At 43.5% G+C, this 22,083-nt stretch overlaps 1 protein-coding gene across 1 annotated transcript in view; it reads right to left on the bottom strand.

Moving 5' to 3' along the window:
* PAK2 (p21 (RAC1) activated kinase 2) overlaps positions 1–22,083 on the bottom strand; it is a 42,416-nt gene that overhangs the window by 4,964 nt on the left and 15,369 nt on the right. The window contains exons 2-13 of the mRNA XM_066326150.1: positions 16,576–16,786; positions 11,359–11,459; positions 10,728–10,878; positions 10,128–10,159; positions 9,647–9,754; positions 8,299–8,431; positions 7,797–7,860; positions 7,307–7,355; positions 5,313–5,425; positions 5,047–5,164; positions 2,976–3,075; positions 276–472 (exon numbers count right to left, since the gene is read on the bottom strand). Coding sequence (XP_066182247.1) covers positions 276–472; positions 2,976–3,075; positions 5,047–5,164; positions 5,313–5,425; positions 7,307–7,355; positions 7,797–7,860; positions 8,299–8,431; positions 9,647–9,754; positions 10,128–10,159; positions 10,728–10,878; positions 11,359–11,459; positions 16,576–16,762 — 1,353 coding nt within the window. The 5' untranslated portion in view covers positions 16,763–16,786. The remainder of the gene's footprint in view (positions 1–275; positions 473–2,975; positions 3,076–5,046; positions 5,165–5,312; positions 5,426–7,306; positions 7,356–7,796; positions 7,861–8,298; positions 8,432–9,646; positions 9,755–10,127; positions 10,160–10,727; positions 10,879–11,358; positions 11,460–16,575; positions 16,787–22,083) is intronic.

The raw sequence follows: 22,083 nt of genomic DNA, 5'->3' as shown, positions 1-22,083 counted from the left end.
GACCTTAAACCCATCTTGTTCCACCCCCCACCTTGAGCAGGGACACCTTCAACTAGACCAGGTTATTCCCAGCCCTGTCCAACCTAGACTTTCAGGGACAGGGAGTCAGGATAAGGCAGACTGCAAATTCAAGGCAGCTCTCTTCCTATGGAAGAATTTTCTTGTACTGCTGGTCTTGTTGGCTTTTTAAACTTCATTTTCTTTTTAATGCAGGTGCAATTAACAGTTATTGACAGCAGTGAACACCCAGCTCCAGCAACACCAGGGCTTCTTACCCTCAGGGGGTTCTCGTTGAGGTACGGGGGCTCTCCTTCCACCATCTCAATGGCCATGATGCCCAGGGACCAGATGTCCACTTTGGGGCCGTAGGCTTTCCGTGTGACCACCTCAGGAGCCATCCAGTACGGAGTCCCCACCATGGTGCTGCGCTTGCTCTGCTCGGGGGTGATCTGGGCACAGAATCCAAAGTCGGCTGCAGGACAACACAAGTTGAAGAGGTCAAACTGGTGCATCCCAAGGAGTGGCTTTCCTAGAAGACTTCTCTATTGCTACACATACATTTCATTGAGAGGGGTTTGGGGGCAGTTTCTTCTTTCCTCCCCCACTACACTCTCCATATTAAAGAAGCCAACGTGCAATGAAAATGCAAAACCTGAAGGTGGTTAAGGAGGGCAGAATTCCATGGAGTGAAGACAAGGCTTTTATCCTCTGGAAACAAGAATTACCCTGTAGAAGAATGGTGTTTTGCCCAGTCCTTCCTTCAAGAGTTCTAGAATACTAACAGCCAAAATCAGCAACCAGGCAGAACACAAACAGAGTGTTCTGCATGTGGTGTGTTATGCAGCCTAAATTAGAAGAAATCCATCCACAATCCATGGCTTCTGCCCTGATAAACAGATTGTACTTGTGCAGCTACTGAGGTCAACATTTCACAGCACTTTGGCCATCTATACAGGTACTACAGCCGACAGACATGGAAACAAGGCTCCAGGGAAGTGCAGTGCTACCCCACTCAGCAGCAGGAACCTGGACAAACAAACCTTTCCACAAGGTAACTACCAAAGAGAACAACCACACTCAAGAAAACAAGAAAAGTCACCTATTCCTATAGCCTTCAGGTGCAGCAGCAATGCATGTCCCATCATGTTACTTTATCCAGCTGCAGCACTCCCACTTCCCAGGCATGTAAAGCATCAATAAGAACACAGTTAAGGCAGGAGACAGATATTACTTTATCATTGACACTAAGTTAGAGAAAGAGAGAGAGGGAGGGAGAGAAGAGAGAGAAATTTAAATTCCAGGGCAATTTTGGAAAGTGTTATGCCAAGCAATGCTAAGGAGAGAGCCAAGTCACGGAAGTGCCAAGTTGTACCAAGACCATTTAACACAGAACTACCCCACCCTGACAGTCAAGATGCTGCTTAAAAAAAAACCCAAAACCAAACCTAAAGGAGTCATCACCAAGTTCCTCCTGCACTTTTTGGCCTTATCAAGGTGTCGCAGTCACTTCCCAGCACAGCCTATTTCCATGACCAGCCCAGGGAAGCAGCTGCAGTGTGTTCTCCTGACCTCCCAGCCAGGCCTCCAGCACCAGCCACCAACACAGAGGAAGAAGACAGGCAAGAATCCAGTTTCACCCACCAGGAGCATGTGTAGCTGCAGTGGTGACACCTGTCCTGTCACCAGACTCCCTCAGAGAAAGGCAAGAGTTCAAAAAAATAGGTGCAGCTTCTCCCACCCTAAGCTTTTGCTAAAGCAATACAATCACACAGCCCCAGAAGAGCTTGTTCAGCACTGATTACACCACCTCCCCTTCATACAGGGAATTTTTGCAGCTGACTCCTGTCTTCTCCTGTGTCTCCTTCCTCCTCATCCTCCCCCGATCTGCTGGCATGATGATTTTGACTCAGCTGCTAACTCTGTCCTCTGGCGACTTTGCTTCGCAATTTTGATCCTTTTCCACACCTCTTTTGCAATTTTGATCTTTCTCCAGCTAACTCTTCTCAGCCACATCCTCTGCTGTAATTGTCCACTTCTCTTCAGCCTCTGAATCCAGTTTGTGCACAGACACATCACATCCTTAAAAAAGAATTCCCTGTGCAAGTGAGCAGTGCATCCAGCAATGCTAGTAGGCAAACCAGGCTTCTTATCATCTTTCTCCACACTCCCATCTCATAAATAAAATGAGACTGCAAACCACGTAGAACAGGAATATTGCTAAGACATTTTCATGGCACTTCAAATTCCTACTAAAAACATATTTGGCTTCACACCTTTTTGCCTTAACTCTTTGAATGTTATATGTTTTGTACATTCCTACATACGAGAAAGGCAGATAATGCACCTAATTCTCAACAGTCCTGACAGCTACCATTGCTTTCACATCATTTTTATTTACACACACCAGAAAAGGATTTACTATACAAGCCCGTACATGCATAACTATTACCTGAAAAGCAAGTAGCTTGTTTTGTCATGATTATATTAATAAAAGTGTTGCACTTCCAGTCTGAGAAAAGGTACAGGGTTAAGACTTGACTGCAATAAATGATCAGTAATGCTCAATTTTCTTGCTAGTGGCCTTTTCATGAATGGGGCAAAGCATTAATATCAAGTCCTGGCATCCTAACAAAGCCACTGCAGTTTGCTGCAACTTTGCTCTTGCAATCATTCCCATTTTGCTTCACTGCCTATGCAAATTACTTCCCATTTACCAACGTATTCATGGGGCCACAGGTTTGCTTCAACATCCTTCTGGGCCAACACATTAACAGCCCCAGTCTTGAGGGCCCTGAGAGTATCAGCACCTGCTGTCTGACATATATTTGATAACAAAATTGATTTCTATTACTCATAGTCAATAAAAAACACCACAAATTTCCCTGCTCATTCTCCTTTTACTGATTTACGCACTCCAAGCCAGAGATTCCTGGAAAAGCGAAAACAGAACATGAAAACAATTGTCTGCTACTCACTTAATTTAACTGATCCATCCATTCCTAACAGCACATTGTCACTCTTTATGTCCCTGTGGATGACCTGGTTGGCATGGAGGAACTCAAGCGCTTGCAAGCACTGGATAGGAGAGAAAAAAAAACATTCAGCATCTAGAAACAAAACTGCTGCAAAAAGCCATGTGCACACCCTCAGCCAGCTCTGAGTGCAAGAATAAAAAGGTATTATTGAAAATAACCAGCAGAGGAAGCTCTTGGGCTACAAAAATACACTCCAGATTTCAGGAGGTCAAAAATCATTTTACTGTGGAGTTTCCCTATCTTAACAAATGCATCCTTTAAACTCCTCATCACCCAAGATGCTCTTGGAAATCCCTGATGTTAATTTTGGTACACCCCACAGATTCTGCAGTAGAACAATAAAGGATTAAGTGAGAGCTTTTCAGGCTGAGGTGTCACCAAGAAGGATTGGTGAGGCTTCATGTCCAACATCCACACAACTTCTACAGTGAAGGCTGTAAAACATCTTCATTCTGAGAGGCACTAATACTGGTTTGCATTGTTTTCAGATGAAAACCTTTCACATTAAGTTTCTGCCCAAAACCATAATGAAATTTACTTTTGTTATTTGAGTCTAAAAGGCAAAAGAACAAAAGCCAGATTTTTCTCTTTCCATCTAAGCAGAACATTTGCCATTTGCAGCTTGGCACAGATGTCCCCACTGAGTTGGTGGTGTTTGGTGTTTTTTTGGTTGTTGGGTTTTTTTGGGTTTTTTTGTTTGTTTGTTTGTTTGGGGGTTTTTTGTTATTTGTTTGTGTTTTGTTTTGTTTTTGTTTTTTGTTTGTTTTGTTTTGTTTTTTTTTAATCTTAGTTTGCTTTAGCAAAGTGATACTGATTTGCAAAACTAAATGTATGTAAAATACTGGGCAGCAGAGTTTTGATGAAGTACAGTAGTTCAGCATTTGATTTCTTCCTCAGAGAAGCTCATTACTGTTACAGTAAATAGTTACTTTTGGTTCTCTGCTTCCAGCTCTGGTTTCTCTGGAAACCATTCCCTGTCCATACACGTTACTGTGCAAGTTTGCTTTCCCTCCCCTCCCTTGGGGTGAGTCACAAAAACACTCGTCATGCTGATGGAGTCAGATGGGCTTTTTAAAACCCTCCGTTTCTCCTGCACAGCAGATTACAGAATTCTCCTTCTGCCATGATAAAATCAAGCTGCAGTTGGATGCTGGCACTTGCTCAGGGCAGAAACCACTGATAAGCTGTGGTATTGGCTGCTTTTAACACTTGCACTGGAAATTTTACTGAAACCTCGAAGTTATTCCAGCTACAACCTTCTGAAACATTATTTTCCTGAGAAATCCATGAAGAAAGCTTAACTGGCACAGAAGTACAGATGTCACATACTATGACTAAACTGGAAATTACTAAAGTGGGAAAGGGATAGTCTGCATTCCGTTCATCTTTTAGTATATGTTTCTTAACATACTCCTGTTTCAGCAAATCCAATTCCAAACTATGAGCAAACACCAGTCCCCTTCTTCCTTCTGGAAAACACTTCAAAGCTTTCAGGAGTTCTTATTTTTCTTTTTTCTTCTGTCTACATTACCCATATGTGAATATGCAGATTTTTTTTTCTTAATGCCTCTGAACGAACGTTCTCTGTTAGTCCAAGTTAAAAAAGCTGTTTCCTTCCAGCTGCTTAACTTCTCTATTGCTCCTCCCTGAACTTTATTCATATTAATCTATTAATAATAGTCCACATTATTCCTATCTTTCTGTTAACACTGTCAGCAGGATGAGGCACTCCAGGTACCAAACCCGCAGACTTTATTTGCTCCATCACCAAACATTCTCAAAAACCACCGCAGCTCTTTCGTGTTACAACTTGCAAAGCCCCCGTTTTCTGAGTTAACCTAATTTTGTTATTTTCTACAATTTTAATATTGATTTCTGCTCATGGTCCCATTCATTCTTTACCCAATGGCTTCAGCAGCAATTGTGGCAATTAATGCTAACCTGAGCATGCCACAAGAATTAGGGAATAAGGGAGCACCTTCATTCCTCAACCCAGCCCCTCCTCACTCACCTCCCTGCAGACAGCAGCAATCTGTGCTTCATCCATGCACGTCTCTGTGACCACATCTGTTAGAGAGCCTCCAGCCAGATACTCCATCACCACAAACAATTCATCCCCTACAAGGTAACTACAAAGAGAAAACCAAAAGTATGTCCCTGTGCCATGTGACAGTACAGACAGCCTCATCTGCTTCCAAGACCCTTAGGTAGAGGAAGAGCAGGTCTGTGCAAGGGATAACCCTTGGGATGAGGAATCAGCCAGCTGGCTGCATTTACCTGTCCAGGAAGTTGACTATGTTGGGATTCTTTAGCTCCTTCATTACCAAGATTTCATTAATTATCAGCTCCTTCTTAGGCTGTTTCTGCAAATTGATCTGTTTAATAGCTACCTGAATAGGACAAAATAAAACAGCAATCTCAAAGTCAGTACCCAAACCTTTCAGTCACTCTTAATTCAGTGAAATGGCAGAAGGAATCCTGTAACAGGATTAAAGGGGTTTAGAACAGTTTGTGGCTGGCAAGTTGTTTATCAGCATACAACTTAAAAGAATTTAGCTTGATCAGCACACAACTTGCACCCATGGCCAACATGGCAAACATCCTCTTGCAGCTGACAGGATCCACAAAGAGTAAGAGAGGCCAAACCATACAGCAAAGGGCATTCAGGAGATAGAAAGATATTCACTCAATTCCTTATCAACAGGCCTGAAGCAGAAGAGAGTCCTGTAGCAACTCAAGAGAGAAAATGTGAGCCTTCCAATGCAAGTAGAGGCAATTCATTGTTCTTTATTCTGACCACACTGGTGTTTGGGTATAAAAAATGCTGGGAGGCAGAAGGCAGTTGTCTCAAAGCCATGAACTCAATTAACTATCCAAGAGAGAAAAGGGAAGATAAAGGCCCACCTCACAGAGGAAATAAGCTAACAAGGACTGGTACTACAGTTTACAAGGGAGAAGAATCATCCCAGCTCTGTTAACTCAAACACTCTGAGGAGGCTGTTTGGTTGCAAGACAACCTGGATTAACTCCAAAACCAAGCACAAGAACCAACATAATCCTGTAGAAATTATTGTTATTATCTTGCCAAGGACATTAATGGAAGAAATTCTCATCATTCTGTAGCACAGAGTGACAAAATAACGATGGCTGGAGGTGGAGCAGGTTGCTGAGGGTTTTGTGAGTATGGAGTGGAGAGCTCAATGAACAGAAATTCCACAACCCCTCTTGAGCTCCTGTGCCATGCCTACTCATCCTGCCTGAGAGGGAAAAAATTCTAATATCTAACTTGAATTTCCTTTAGGGCAGTTTTTGTCTGTTCCCTCCTGTCCCGTCACTGTGTAGCTCTAAGAGGAGTGTTCCTTTTACTGATGAACAAACCAAACTCTGTCCTTGGGCAGAGGAAACCTGAGTACTGCATGAAGGCTGCAAACCATCAACTGCCTGGCAAAGTGCAGAGCAGGTCAAAAAAGGCCCTGGACCCCAAAATTCACTCTGCAATCAGTAAGAGGACATGAAATACTGCAGTGTGTAGAGAGCAAACTGAGAGACCCTGAGATGATGGCACGGCTGATGTTTAATCAAGATGTAGTGATTCACTGCAGGACTACTGATTGTGCTTACTGCTGAAAGGGCATCTACTTATCAGTGACCTAAAGAATACCTACTTGTGGATATTTAAAGGAAAATTTAGGAAAGAACTTAAATATATTAGAAGAAAATTAAGGAAATCTGAAGTTAAACAGAGACAAATAATTCCTAAAATCTGAGTCCCACAAGCCCACTGGTTGTCCCCAAGATATGGCCACTGGATGAAAAGCATGCACAGTATTGCTGATGCCCCCAATTTCACTGGAGAAACCAAGGGATAACAGCAAAGAGTAGGATATGGAGAAGACATTCTGACTGCACCAGGGCATCACGTGAGACAAGCTGCTTCCCTAGAGACAGACACAGCCAAGTGTGCAAGACTAAACAAAATCTTATTTCTGAAAACGTAAGATAACAATGCCTGCAGTTCTTCAAGGATAAACTATTTTCCAAACTCACTTCTGGAACATCTCACTCCCTCTGCGTTTCACAGGAAAGACAGATCTCTGCTTTTAGCTTTCATCATCTGATTACTATACAACAAGGCACACTCCTAAAACTGACTATGACAAACAGATTTGAGAGGTGATAGCAGTGATGGGAGCCACTGAAGGAAATCACTCAAATCATTCTTGCCACCTAGAGAAGAACATTTAAACATAAAATGAACACAGGAATCTTACCTCTTGCCCTGTTGCCACATCAATAGCCGTGAAAACTGTACCTGAAGCCCTGTAAAGAGAAAAAAAATGTTATAGCAAGTTGCATCTTCCTGCATAACAAACACACAGCCAAGTCACAAACACAAAATTGTTTCAGTTTTCAATTCAAAATTTCCACCACTGTGTGATGCCTTCACTGTTTATTTACTTTACTGTTTGCTGCCAGGAGAGGTCATAGCTGCCTCATCCCTGGAAGTGTTCAAGGTCAGGCTGGACAGGGTCTGGAGCAGCCTGGGATAATGGAAGGTGTCCCTGCCCATGGCAGGGAGTGGGACTTCAAGGGATAGGCTCTAAGGTCTCTTCCCACCTTAACTAGGGTGGGATTCTGTGATTTTTCACTGCTGAATGCAGCCAACATCTCTGCCTGCACTGTTAAGTGGTGTGAGGCAGAGAACAGCACCCTGCTGCTGACACTGGCCCACGGGGAATAAAAGTTGGGATCAATACTTACCCTTGCCCGATTTTTTCATATCTGGTGTATTTTTTCTTGGGATCTCCTATGCTTACAATAGTGCCTAAAAAAAAAAACCAAAAAAACCCCAAAACCAATCAAAAAGTCAGTCCAATCCCACTGCCCCCCAACAGCAGGGCTGGCCTGGCCAAGACAGGCCCAAGAGTGAGTCTGCTCAAGTGGCAAAGCTGATGCACCAACAGCCAAAGCTGCAGGGGAACACAGTGAAAAAATCATCATCAAGATGTTTGCGGAACAAGCAACAGCAGAAACTATTTTTGTTACTATGGTTTGACTGAAGGTCAGTTGTGACACTGTGATGTGCATGTATGACACAACCCCAAATCTGTTCCAGCATTACAAACCACCTGAGCTAGAGTAGCACTCTCAGCTGCTGCTGGACACAAAGCTACCCAAGCACTACACACAAAGCAAGGGTGAGGGCAAAATTGTCACATTCCTCTCCCCAGCCCTATTGTTGATCTGAAATGATGGCACCTACGTAGTTTTTCCATGATGTCTTCATCTGACATCTTGGTTTTCTTTTTCTGCTTATCCCCTGCTTTGGAGGCGCTGTCAGCACACGTGTCACCAGCCGGGGCAGGGATGGGGTCAATGACAGAGCGGGTGTAAATCTGCAAGGGAGACCAGAGACCTGAGCACTGCTCTGCCATCAGCTGAAACCCACCACAGCTCTGCAAAGATCCCCCAGCAACATTTTGTAACAGGTATGAGGCAGAAATTAGACTGACACATATTAAAGCTCCATAAAAACAAGATCATGACCTGTGAAAGAGATCCAGGCACTTCCTGAAGAGAGAGGATGCTAGGAGATTCCACAGTGGGTTTCTCAGGTTTTTTATCTGCTTATTCTTTATAACCCATACTAGTTAACAGAGCAGAAACGAATATTTAATATCAATTTCTACTGAAATCTAAAGGAAAAAGATGCTTGATTACCATGAAAAGAAGGATAAGAGTCTCAAGTATTTCCCAGTTGTCCCCAATTTAAGGGTTTTTTTAAGGGATTTAATTTCTTGGAGGTTTATTTAATTCCTGCCTGAGCTGTTCACAGATATACACAGCTACTCCAGAAATATCCAGCTGTGGACCGCTCACCTTTTGTATGTCTAAATCCCAGGAGTGGGAAATTATGAAGCAAAACCCCTAGACAAATAAACATAATTCACATTTGCACTCCTGGAAAAAGTGGGCAAGAGAGAGGCAAAATGTACAGCTTCCACAGCCAAAAGAAGGAGCTGGGGTAAGTGGGATCTCTGGGACACCATTACCAAGGGGTGTAGATGAGGGCTACCCTAAAACTTAATGAACAGCTTCTCAAGCATTTCACTGTTCCTGCAGTACTGATGATTTTGTGAGTGAAATAAGCTTTCTAATCTAAAATCTGCATTGGATGGGGTTCAGGTGCTGTACTTGGAGGGGATACCACATTTCAACCCAATCAGATACAAGAAAGCAAATGCATTACACCTGTATCATCGTGTTGTGCAAAGTTACACAAACGGCCTACAGGAATTCTTATTCTTTTTATTTAGGAATAAGAATCCTCCTTTTCCTCACAAAGATAAGTGTAACTGGATGTGTTCAAAACAAGCTGACAAAGAAACCAACAAATTTGTTATCTGAGTGGTCTTTTCCAACCTAAGTGATCCTACGATTCTATTAACTACAGGACTTCTAATCGAACTGATACTCAGAAATTAGGAATTTTCTTAGCAAATTCAAAAACCAGAACTTTTCTCTAAAAACTTACAGCAGCTTCTTGCCCAAATAAAGCACTTCCCTAAAAAGCAGAGAAATGCAGGTCTGTCAGTTTGACAGCTGCTCACCGATTTTGTGTGATCTGGCCGGGGAGCAATCACAGGAGGAGGAGCCTCTTCATCATCCTCATCGTCATCTGCCACAGCTGTTGATGGTTCTGAACCTTTGGCGTTGGTCTACATTTTTACCAAAGTTTAAAAAAGGCAGATAAACAAATTGCCTCTCCCACAGTATTAAAGACTTCATGTTTTTTTTCTTCACATTAAAAGATAATAATTCTTACCATGTCAAAAGAAAATAGCTTAAACCACTCAGTCTATCCTTTAGTTATTAATTTTATTATGAGATTCAAACACTGTTGCTGCAGTGAAATATGCAATTAACCACCCAAATTTATGCTTCTATTCCACACACACACACAAAAATTCCTGATTTTTATACTTTTAATCTTTATACAGTTTAATACTTCAAGATTCAGGATATAACAAGTCCAGAAGACCTGATCTTGTATGCACCACAGAATATCCAAATAATAGTAAACACACTCACCATTGGTGTTCCTGAAGGAAAACCATCTTTTTCTAAACAGAACAAATAGCAGAATAAATAAAATCATCAGAAAAAAAGTAAAAAAAAGTGAACTTTGTCAAGTACAGGATAAGAATATTACAAAGCCTTATTACTAAGCTACTTTCAGAAAGAATTTGGAAGAAAAGTAGGTAAAACAGCACGTTGTGGGACAGTCCTTTTCTCAGCTTTCCAACACAGGCCTCCATCTAGAAGTCACAAATTATTCTGCATCACTGATGTCACCAGCTGGTGACATCAAGTTCAGAGACAGCTGTGAGGAGCAAGGCCTCCAGCACAAAACCAGTTCATCCCAGAGCCCCAGCTTGATAAACACAGCACATTCAAGCTCATTTTGGCTGCTATTCTGAATGATCCAGCTCCTTTTCTTCCCCTCTCCACTTAAAACAGGAAATTAACTGGACAACGCCAGTTTCCAGTCAGTTTAAAATCAATCTTTGTACATTTGTGCCTCACTGAAATGCACCTTGATTTTAGCACTTGAGCTTGATTTATCATTCTGACAGAGGAAGTCTGTGCTCCCAATACCCAACTCCAGTGTCTTGCACAGTTGGCTCTCACCTGGAGCAGAAAAACTCAGATATTTCTGTTTTGCTGTGTCTTTTGAGTCATAGAATTTCAGCACATCTAGTACCGCCTGGGGGTTTTTCTTCTGTTCTAGCTTGGTGATATTTGAGGTCTGAAGTAACCGAGCCCATTGTTCTGGCATTCCCTGAAAAAATAGGGGATTTTAAGGATCCTTTTTGTAGTTTAAGGTTTTTTGAAAAGCAAAACAAATTTCTTCCCTCTATAAAAAGCATAACATGCACAGCCTTAAGCACATGAGAAAGTAGGATGGGGAGCCAAAGGCGAAAACACAGATCACAGGACACAACTCCTCCAGGTATGCTGGGCCAGATGTGAGGAGTGGGAACATAAAAACACTCAACCCACCCAGTGTTACCCACTAAAGAAAGCAAACTGAAGAGGGTTTGTCAGGGAGGGCTCTCCTGGGTGACACAAAGCATCAGATGTGACACTGGCATTGCAGAAGCACAAACAGGTCACAGTGTGCTGTACAAACACGCAGGAAAAAATAGTTCTTCAGTAGAAACAAAGACTAACTCATGCTTTATTCTAAAACTCTGCCTTGGCTTCACTGCAGCACTGACCTACGGTGTTTCCTGAGCTGCTCCAAGGCAGGAATACTCACAGTGAACTCTCCAGTAACAGCATCAAAGCCAACATGGATGGTATGCTCAAAATCTGACGGCGGGGAGATTTCTGGCCTTTCCTTTTCCTTCTTCTTGCTTCCTGAAAAAGACATTCAAAGATCTCAATGTTAGAAAGAAAGTCTTCCCTGTGAGGGTGGTGAGGCCTGGCACTGGTTGTCCACAGAAGCCGTGGCTGTCCCATCCCTGGAAGTGTCCAAGACCAGGTTGGACAGGGCTGGGAGCCACCTGGGATAGAGGAAGGTGTCCCTGCCCATGGCAGAGCGGAACTGGATGGGCTTCAAGTTCCTTTCCAACCCAAACCATGCTGGGATTCTGTGATTCCAAGAACATTGTTCCATTCAAATAATTTATACTATGGCAGCAAGAAGAAAAAGAGATTAAGAGCACCAGAGTGCTCTGTTGAGCACATGAAATCTAAACATATTAAATGTTTACAATGCAAAAAAAGACATTTTAATATAGATTAAGAACAGCAATAAAGACAACTTCAGTTCAACCTCAACTTCACCCTAAAGACACTTAACTCAGTTGCCTCACTGCTTCAATTCAAGGTAATTAATGCAAACTAGGACTTCCTGTAATGAAGATAAGAGTTTATAGCCTCAGAGCAATTGCCTAATTTAAATTAAAAGGTGAGGGAGAGCATAATAAGTACCAGAAGCAGGAATAAATAACTAGAAGGACCACATGCACAATCCAACCTAGATTCAATTGAGTTCATAAGAGATTTTCTAACACTCGAGGCTTTGGATTTTTGTTTATTTGTTTTGGGAGTTTTTAGGGGGTGGTTCGGGTTGGGTGGTTTTTTTCTGCTTTGTTTTTAAATTCACCTTAAAAGTTACAGTCCAGAAAAAGCAGGTAAACCAGTACTCTCTTCATTACTACACAGCAAGCAAAGATGGTGCTGCTCAGAGGCAGGAATCCGTCTGAAATCCCCCCAGGCTGGCGGGAAGGGAAGGACGGGGAGCGAGGACAATACTCCCGAACGAAAAGCCATGTGGGCTGCCTGCAGCTGAACAATGCCGTGGAAAGACACGGCTGTTATAAACAGGATATCTTTAATATGGCTGCACGGGGCAGAGCCAAAAAGCAAAAGGCTGTCAGACGTTTCATTAACAGCGTTCAGTCGCAGCCCAGGGGAAACTCGCTGCTGTGAAAACCAAGGAAAGTATATTTCTGCCTTATTTCTTGCCGTTTTTTATGTGGAAGCAAGGGGGAACATATATATATATATATTATATACATATATATATATATAAAAAAGTTGTACTCCTCAGGAAGGCTCCTGTTTGGGGAGCACTTGACGTGCAGCAAACAGGAGCTGGTGCTCAAGCCCTCCAGCATGTGCTGGGTAAATAAACCCACTCCTTCCAAAAATACACAGATCCCATGAGTAGGCAAGGCAGGAGACTAAAACCCATTGCTCTGCCCACAGGAACAGCAGAGCAGCACTTCAAACAAACAGCCCCAGCCAGAGGCAAGCCCGGTGAGTCATGTGCTGGCAGGACATCCTCACTTTGAGAACAAGACCACGGTGAGGCCGCACAGCTTCCCAGCCCCTGGGTCAGGATTGAAACGGGAATCCCTTCAGTGCAGCGCAATGCTCCTTTCAAACTGCACATGGTTGTTCTTTCTAGTGACATGGGTGAGCCCCAAAGAGCAAAGTCTGTAAGCAGAACACAAGAAGCTAGTACAGGTTGCTGGCAGCACACCGAGAGACTGCAGCCCTCTGAGAGTGCTGAATTTGGGTGCTGAAGGTGGCAGGTCTGGGTGCAGGCAGCTCAGTGTAGTGCTCTGTGTCTGGAGCAGGTTCTGCCTTGGCCCTTCAATCCTGCAGAAATGGATGTTTTACCATTTTATTATTGGGCATGGGAACAAGAATTTGGCCCTTAGCACTGCAGAGACAGAAGCATAGTCCGCCTGTTCCCAAGAGGGGAAGACACACAGGTCCTTTGGAAGGATTTGGTGAGCTGGAGAAAGGCTCTGTCTGATTTAAAAAGGTGCCTCAAATACAACCAGACTCTTTGCCCCAGGTGAAGCAACAGGCACTCAGCAAGGTGCCAACCTCTGTACTTCCCAGGGCAAACCCATCCTCAGGCTGCCCTCTCTTCCCACCAGCCAAATTCCACACACAAGGCAAGAAACACAGCTGTTTCCCAACAGCTGGAGGTAGCAGGCAGCTGACTCCAGATGTGCACCTGGAGTTGCTGAGCTCCAGCTGAAACCACACTGAAATGTGCCCCCAAGCACGTGACATGCAGGATCTGGGTGATGCCCTCAGCACCTCCTCCAATACCTTCTGCTCAAAGACAAACATTTCTGGTTTTAGGGGACTATTTTAAAGCTTTCCAAAACCACACAGAGGTTCCTTCGACTTCAGAAGTCAGGCCAAGAAAATTCACGGCAATAAAGTACTCTAGTAAGAAGATGACTATCACTTCATTTATCCTAAACAATGGAACCAGGGGGGAAAAACCTTCCATGACTGGTGATTAAATAATCCCTTCAAACCCTTATGATTATTTCAGCACAGAACTAGCTCAGACTTGGGACAGAAACTGTGTAATTGCTAAACCTCTTCATCTGCAAGTCCCCCAAAGCACAAGAACCTCCCAAGAGAGGATCCAGGAGCAGATGAGACTGGCCAGGAGGGACCTTGCAAAATCATATGGACAGAGATGTGCAGACAAAGCCAAACAACATTCCTGGATAATGGCAAGGATTTTTTCATTTTCTGAAAAGGAAAATCGAACATTTTTGTAGTGATTTGTTAACTTATGTGCTGCCTAGAGACATTTTTCCCACGACAAAATTTCTGCCCCAGGTTGACAGATTATTTTGCATCTAGTCCCAATGTATTTTTAAAATCTGAGCAGGAAGTTAGTATTTCTGCAAAGCTTCCCAGCAGCTGAATTTAAAGAAAAGAAGGATTGAAATGGGCATTTCTGGGGAGGGTGCGTCCCAGCCTTGCTAATGAACAAAACAACTAACATCTGACTATTGTGTGAGTGCCAGAAAGACACTGTGCCCACTTCTGTTCTGCTTACATTCAACAGCCAGTTTTGCAGACTTGAGGGCCAAAATCCCTTCTTTGGATATTTACCTTAGCCTTGCTGCAGGTCATGCAATAGACAAGTTTCTTTCAAATTAAAAAAATATACAACTTTCAGAGAGTTTCTGTAAGTTGGGTAATTCAATTTCCATTTTTCCTAATATCTTGCCATGCAGGAAAGCCTGCTTTTTTCGGAGGACACTACTTGAATTACTTTTTAACATCTAGAAAACACAAACTGACACTCATTTCCTCTAAAATGTCGTTTTCCCAGCAGAAATTCTTTCTCCTGTTTTCAGTTCACAACACAAAGTATCAGTAGGTAGATGCTAAATAACTATGCGGTTTAATTTCCCTAAATTTGGTACTTGTCAGTATCTAGAGTGGTCTGAATAGTCATCAAAGGACTCCAAAGCAACTTGAGATGGGCCAATGCAACTTCAGATAATTCTTCAACCACCCCCCATTCCAGCAATGAACACATCCACCATCAAAATGAAAAGAGAAAATGTCCAGGGAGAAAAAAAGATGTCATGGAATGTCACAAAGCTCTCCAGCTATACTTGCACCCACTTGCATTCATAATTCATTTGTTACTACTACAGAGCAAAGAAAACCTTCCTTCACTTGGGATTATGTCCTACCTCATTACATTCTCTTTCATCCTGTCTGTAAAAGGGCTCAAATGCTCTGATCAACCACCAATGCAACAGCATAAAGACATCCCAGCTCCTAAACCGTTCACCTTGCCTGAAGATGGACGGATTTGATCCTTCCACAAGACTTCCCTGCAGAACTCACCGTGACAAATCCTAGGTATTTCCCTGTGGGACCAACAACATGGTAAAATACCCATTTCTGCAGGACTGAAGGGCCAAGGCAGAACCTGCTCCAGACACAGAGCACTACATTGAGCTACCTGCACCCAGACCTGCCACCTTCAGCACCCAAACTCAGCACTCTCAGAGGGCTGGAGTCTCTCTTGGTGTGCCACCACCAACCTGTAGTAGCTTTTCATGTTCTGCTTACAGACTTTGCTCTTTGGGGCTCACTCATGTCACCAGAAAGAGCACCACTGCTACTGCTATAGCTCAGCCACAGACAGGCTGTTTCACAATAAATGACCCTGTGAAGTAACTATCCTTCCATCCTCCAAAAAAGGAAACCCACCTACTGTTGAGAGCAGAAAGCCAGATCTTGGGAACAGAGGGCAACCTGTCTCTCTGGATTTGATCTCCACGGAGAGGCACGGCTGCAGAGCTGCTCATACAGCTGAGAGAGAGTGAAAACCAGCCCTGGGGAAAACACTCAGCCAAGAGAATAATCAACCAGAGGAGCAGAACCTCTTCAAACAACTAGACCTGTGTCAGCATGACTGAACCAGTCCTGCCCAGCACACCAGCAGCAAGGCATGGGGAGCCAAGAGCACAGAAAGCATCACGAGCAGGAGGGTCCTCTCCAAGGTGCATATTAAAAGTAATGTTAACCAGCAGATTTTCAGGAAGCTTTGAAGATTCAGGTCAGGCTTAAGTCCCTGTGCAGTTTTACCATCTCAGATGTCAGAAGGTGTTTCTATCTGTTTTGTTGTAGATGGATACACGTTCTGGAGAGCCAGGATAAAGGGCTCCACTGCTGTACATGCACTCCCCATACAGAAGAGGACAAAAAACACAGAAATATGGTCAAGTATCCATTATAGCTTTTTTTCCTCAGAAATAATCTTCTTTAAAGCAATCCAGGTTTATCTCCACTAGTAATCAATCCTAATCCTGTTCCACAGACAAAAATATAGAACTTCTCTGAATTTTCCTTCATGCAACTGCACCTTTAACCCCTATTTCTTTACTGACTTTTTTTCTCCTCAAGGTGCCACATAAATGATCATCAGCATGAAGTAACTTCCAAACCAGCTGGGTGCTGGTTGGGAACCAGAAATCTGCATCCAAGTAACATGATCCCCAGGAATGCCAGACATCGATTTGGGATGTTTGGAAATGCATTACTTCAAGCTGGGCAGCAAATAGGGGGTGGTTTTCCAAACCTCTACACTTAGACAAGCTGGACTCTGACATCTAAAGCACTACCAAAACTTACAAGGAGAATAAAGGAATACATACAGGAGCGGGAAAAGGAGGCATCTTACCTTTTTCATTGCTATAGAAGATGGAGATGATTTTATGCCTGGGTTTCCTCTCTTCTGGGACAGAGGGCAGGGGTTTAAAGCTGTTGTTGGTTGCCAACTGGTCTTTGACCCCTGCACTAAAGATAGTGCTGCTCATTCGGACGGGAGGGGCAGGGGGCTTGTCTTCCAGTTCTCCGTTGTCAGACATGGTTCTCAATAGCTAGGGAAAGCCCTGGAAGAGGAAAAAAATGGGATTTGAACACAGGAAAAGAGCATGGAGTACATGAACGTAGCATTCCTTCTGCTGGCAGAGGAGAGGGACGCATGAATTCAACTCTGAGGAACGCAGACACTGACGCCTCCACCAAAGGAAGCAAATCCCTTCCTCATTCCCACTTCTGGGCCACCCATTCATTTGTGCCAGCAGCAGCATTTGTGGCAGGGAGCGACAAACATTTCCAGTGATAAAAGTAATCCAGACCGAATGAACAATTCCCAGATCTGGTTCTCTGCTCACACGAAGGGCCTAAGTACAACATCCTTTGGGGATAGCTCTAGTCTAAAAAGCTTCATGCTCTAGTACCAAACAGCTTTAAAAGCCTTAGATGCTTTCCTTCTTGTCATTTATCAGACAAGACCGTGGGGACAAAGGAACAGCTTATGTTTGTAAGCCATAATTCAGCACACTACCCACATTAAGCAACGCTCAAAACATCTCTACCCAAATCACACAGCCTACATGAAAGAGCTCAGCACCAAGATCCACAGGATGCACTCCACTCCTGAATGAGGCTTGTACTGCCTCCCCACTTGGTGCCAAACTTTCTCCACTTGCAGAAAATAACATATAGTATCACCACAATCCTCTTTGAATCCTCAACAAAAACATGAGTGAAAAACACGCACAAACAGCTGCTAGGGCTACAACCACAGCACAATAAAACATCTACGTGACACATTACCCATTCAAAAAGATCTCTGCTAGCACTTCCTCCGTCCCTGTAGTATTTTGGAGATTTTTTTCTGATTGCCAGGAAACAGGCAGCCTCTCTGCCACAGAATAAAGAGCACAAAGTACAGAAAATACTTCTCAGTGAGAAGTAACAAACGTATCCTCAATTCCTCTGTTCACTCAAATAACAAACTATCTCTTCGGAACAGGAACCAACACATCTTTGTGTTGACCTCCTTCTCCTCTCACAACATTTCCCTTGAGAGTGAAATGGGAATTTCATTGGGAAATGAATGGGCTCCTGATGCCCACCAGCTTTGCATCACATCTCAAGGCATGACTCACGTGATGGGTGTCATTCACAAGAGCTACGACAAGGCAGTGCCATCCCCTCTCAATTACTGTGCTCCCAACAATACAACACCTGCATCCTGCCCAGCAGCAGAACTAAAACAACATGGGCTGTCATCCCCTGGCATTTCACAGGGTGGGTGAATGCTGCCAAATCCCAACAGAGGGATGCAAGTCAAGCCAGCAGCCTGGACTAGAGCAACACTCTGGTTTATGTTGTGAAGCTCAAAGAGATTAACATTAATTATCCCCATAAATGACCATAAAAGAACGTACTTTCTGTAAAATATCAGAGGCACAAGCAGCACAAGGCACTGGCAGAGCAGTAGAAACTGGATATGTGCACCATGACTTGGAGGCCAGGGGGAAGAGCACAGCAAGCTGTGCAGCACCCACCTACACAGCCCTGCCTTGGAGCCCTTCTCTGATGATGGAATTACAAACGGACCTGTCACCTGAACATGGCTGCAGGGATGCAGTTGTGAATCAGGCAGTGATTTCCAACACTCCAAATTCACTTAATAGTTGCTCTTTCAGATGTTGCAAGTTACCTGCAAGATTGTCTTGTTTTCCATGTGTATGTATGTATGTTGTCCACATGTAGTACGGGTGACAAAAATTAAGTATCCTGCAACCCAACAGCAGGCCTAAGCCACCAACCCACAGGGATTTTAATTCCAAATGCTTCCCTTACAAGACACTGCAGCAAGGACATGCCATCCATTTGAGATGTAAAAATCAAATAAGGTATTTGCTTTATGAACATATATATATACAATAGATCCACCAAATCAAAATTGTGTATATATGTATATATTCCTATATGTATATATTTATATATACACTATAATATATATTTGAAGTCAGGTTTGGAGTGCAGGGGACCATAATCTATGTCCCTTCTATTAATCAAACCTCAGAAAAGAGATGGATATATGATCTTTAGGTACCCAAATGGGGGCAGTTAAAACAAAAAATATCTTCTTTGCAACAAATGCAATCAGCCAAATAAACCATAGCAGGTAAATAAGTGCATCATGAATGGCAAAATGGTACACTGGGCATAGAAAATAACATGAGTGGCCTTTTATATTTTTTTAAAGCAAACCCTATTACTTCCTCCATCTGTGCAGTTTTTCTGAGCTGTCTGATAAGAGCAGGATGAAAGGATAAACAACTCACCTGCATCTGAAACTGGGCAAGAACATACTTGGCCCTGCAAACACACAGTAATTCCCCACACACTCCCTTGGAGAGGTCAGTCACTAAATTAACAACATTGTCATGTGGTACTCAGGCTACACTTAAAAAAAGACCAAAAAACCACCCAAAAAACCACCCAAAACAACAACAACAAAACCACCAACCAACTGCACTTCTGCTGATGTAATTTTAAAATAAATTTCTCACTCTAGTAAAAACTCTTTTCAGTGTAAAAATCCTTTTCAGTGACATAAGCAACTCATCACGTACTCAGTCTTGATCCAAAACAAGTTATTCCTTAGTATCTCGTGTGCTCAAGAGAAGAGACTCTGAAGTACCAAGATGGAAGGAAGGATATGGAAATCCAAATCTATTTCAGGAGAAAATGAACGTTTCAGGGAACTGGTGTACAAGAGATGCTGGTGTAGGGCATCTGAGCAGAACCCCCAGAGCTGCAGCTCTGATCAGCTGTTGACTGTTCCACGTGTTCACAGAGATCCTTGACCTCATTCCAAATACAACCCAGAAGCTCCACAGCAGGAAAACAACCTGTGGCCCTGGTGGAGCAAAAAGGAGTGACAGAGGAGCTCAGGCATCAGCTTTTCACCTCGAAGACTGACATCAGCATGAAAATCCTCCCAGCTCATTAAATTTGTGGTCTAGGAAAACCTCAGCTTTAAGGAAAAATTTAAACTGTGATTTATTTAACAAGACATGGTAGAATTTCTGAGTGGCTGTTTCAAAGATCATTGATAAAATGAAGTGCTGAATTCAAACCTAGTTTGCACAAAGGCCCATTTCAAAGCACAGCAGCTTTGAATTCATCATTTAAATAAATGACAACAGACCCACTCATGCCAAGTACGTCACGAAGCACAGTTTCGAATCTTCAGTCATCAATGGAAGTGAAAAATCAGTCATTCTCTCCAGGTTCAAATCCAAATAGATCTCTCTATCCTGCACTCAGCTGAAGAAGAAAGCAGTTCCTTTCTCCTTTATCCCTACCCTGCCTTCATCATGCAAGGAAAGTTTCCACAGCATCAGGAAGTATTTGGAAACGACTACAGAGGTTTGACATTATAGACAATGACTGGAGCAGGGATTTAAAAGAAGGGGGAAAAAAAAATTAAAAGAAGAGTTCAAATACCCCCCCAAAGCTCTGTCTCTGCTCTCTCAGCTCTTAAAGAGGAAAAGGAGCCTGTTCAGATCCCAGCAACCAGACGGAATCACTCCAGAACCGTCACCCACGTGCCTGCCCTGCTGATTCATTCCTTGTGCAGGTAATTGCAAAGACATGGGGAACTTTTTTCCAGTGTCTGCCAGAAGCCTGTAACCCAGCAAAGGGGATGTCATGTTCATCTTTCTCTGACACAGACAACACAAGTGATGGTGGGTTTCTTAGCTTCGCTGAAAGACGTTTATTAAAGTAGTTAACCTGAGTTTGAGCAGCCTCACAAAGTATGCTAAAGGTAGTACATGGAAAAGGGATTCACTTTCACCTTTGCCAGTGAAGGAAATAGCAATAATAATAATGTATTCACAATCACTGCTCACACTACATTTAATACAAGAACAACAAAGCAATGGATTGAACCACAGAGACAGCTGAGAAGCTGCAAATAACATTTGCCTTCACACGGTTCAGTCCCACCACAGGACACAACTGCAGCCCATTACACTCCCAAAAAGACACAAAAAGAGCTAAAAGCTTTTCTCCCCACAGTTCTGCTGCGTAACCCACAAAACATACTCACAGGTGCCAGTGCTGGCGACCACAGGGCTCTGATTCTCAGTCCTCATCCCCAGTACAGGACACTCCTTCTTCCTTTTGACAAAGGTTTCTTGCCCTGCACTGGGGCAGTGAAAATTAAGTGCTCTCTTTCCATCCTAAGTAGCCAAAAAACAACCTAAGTAGCAGAGGCAGCAGCAAGTGTCGAGAAGGGTCTGGGTGTCCTAAATGTCCACCACCAATGCTTGGAGACCTGGAACCAGGTTCCTCACACCTGCAACTCCCCTCTTCCATCAAATCATTTGGCTTCGAAATGATCTGTCAGATCACTGAGTCCAACAGTTCACTCAGCACCATGAACCTTTCCACCTTGGCCCAGACACACACAGTGAGCTCCTCGTGTAGTTTAACCCACCTCCTGTCCCTCCCAGGCCCTGAAGGGACCTGCCCACCACTTTCACATGCGCCAAGTTTCATTTTTACAATCTACATCCTGCTGCTCACTATCTTTCCTCTTTTGGGGATGGGAAGGGCCCAAAAACCCACAGTCATGGCCAGATCACAGGAGAGACAGCCGTTCCTGTGTCTGCCCCTGGTGGGAAAATACCCAGAGAAACGTAACCCTGCCAGCGAGTAATAGCTGAAGTGAGGATTGGGCAGTGCTTTCAGAAAGCTGACAAATGCACACCGCTGCAGCACATCAGTCAGAATGCTCTGGCTTTGACTTGCCCTTTTTTGTTGTTTGTCCTCCCCAGTTCCCCTCGTGTGAGCATAAAGCTGGGCTGCTTCCTGAAGGACTTCCTAAGCACGGCTCTTGTGCCGGCCCCAGCTCCCTCGTGACAGGGATGGAGCCTGACACGCACTCCCATCGCAGCCGAGGCTCTGTGCTGCTGCTCTGCTCCCCTGATTCTACAAAAGGACAAACATTTTTCTTCTCAAATTCGCCTGCAGACAAGGAAAGGAAATAAAAAGAAAAAAAAAAAGGAATAAAAGGATGAAAGGAAATAAAATAGAAGCCAATCATTCTGCTATAGTGCACACTCACATTTTCCCTGGAGCACTTGGATTTGAGCAGATTCAGTTTTAAATCCAGATTACAGTCCACACACACATGAGCCTTACAAAGCCCTGAGCAGGGGTAGGAAGATGGTACCATGTGCCAAACCAAACAGCTGGAGTACCAAGTTCTCACATCATGATGATCTGAATTTGTCTTCTTAAGATGTTCAAATTCATGTATTTGAGCAGTCTAGGCTGCACCTGTATTTCACTGCCTGGGATGCAATGCAAAACT

Source organism: Sylvia atricapilla, chromosome 10 (assembly GCF_009819655.1).
Source record: "Sylvia atricapilla isolate bSylAtr1 chromosome 10, bSylAtr1.pri, whole genome shotgun sequence".
Taxonomy (NCBI): domain Eukaryota; kingdom Metazoa; phylum Chordata; class Aves; order Passeriformes; family Sylviidae; genus Sylvia; species Sylvia atricapilla.
The sequence above is the reverse complement of the archived record's forward strand: the minus strand, read 5'-3'. Positions and strand labels throughout refer to the sequence as shown.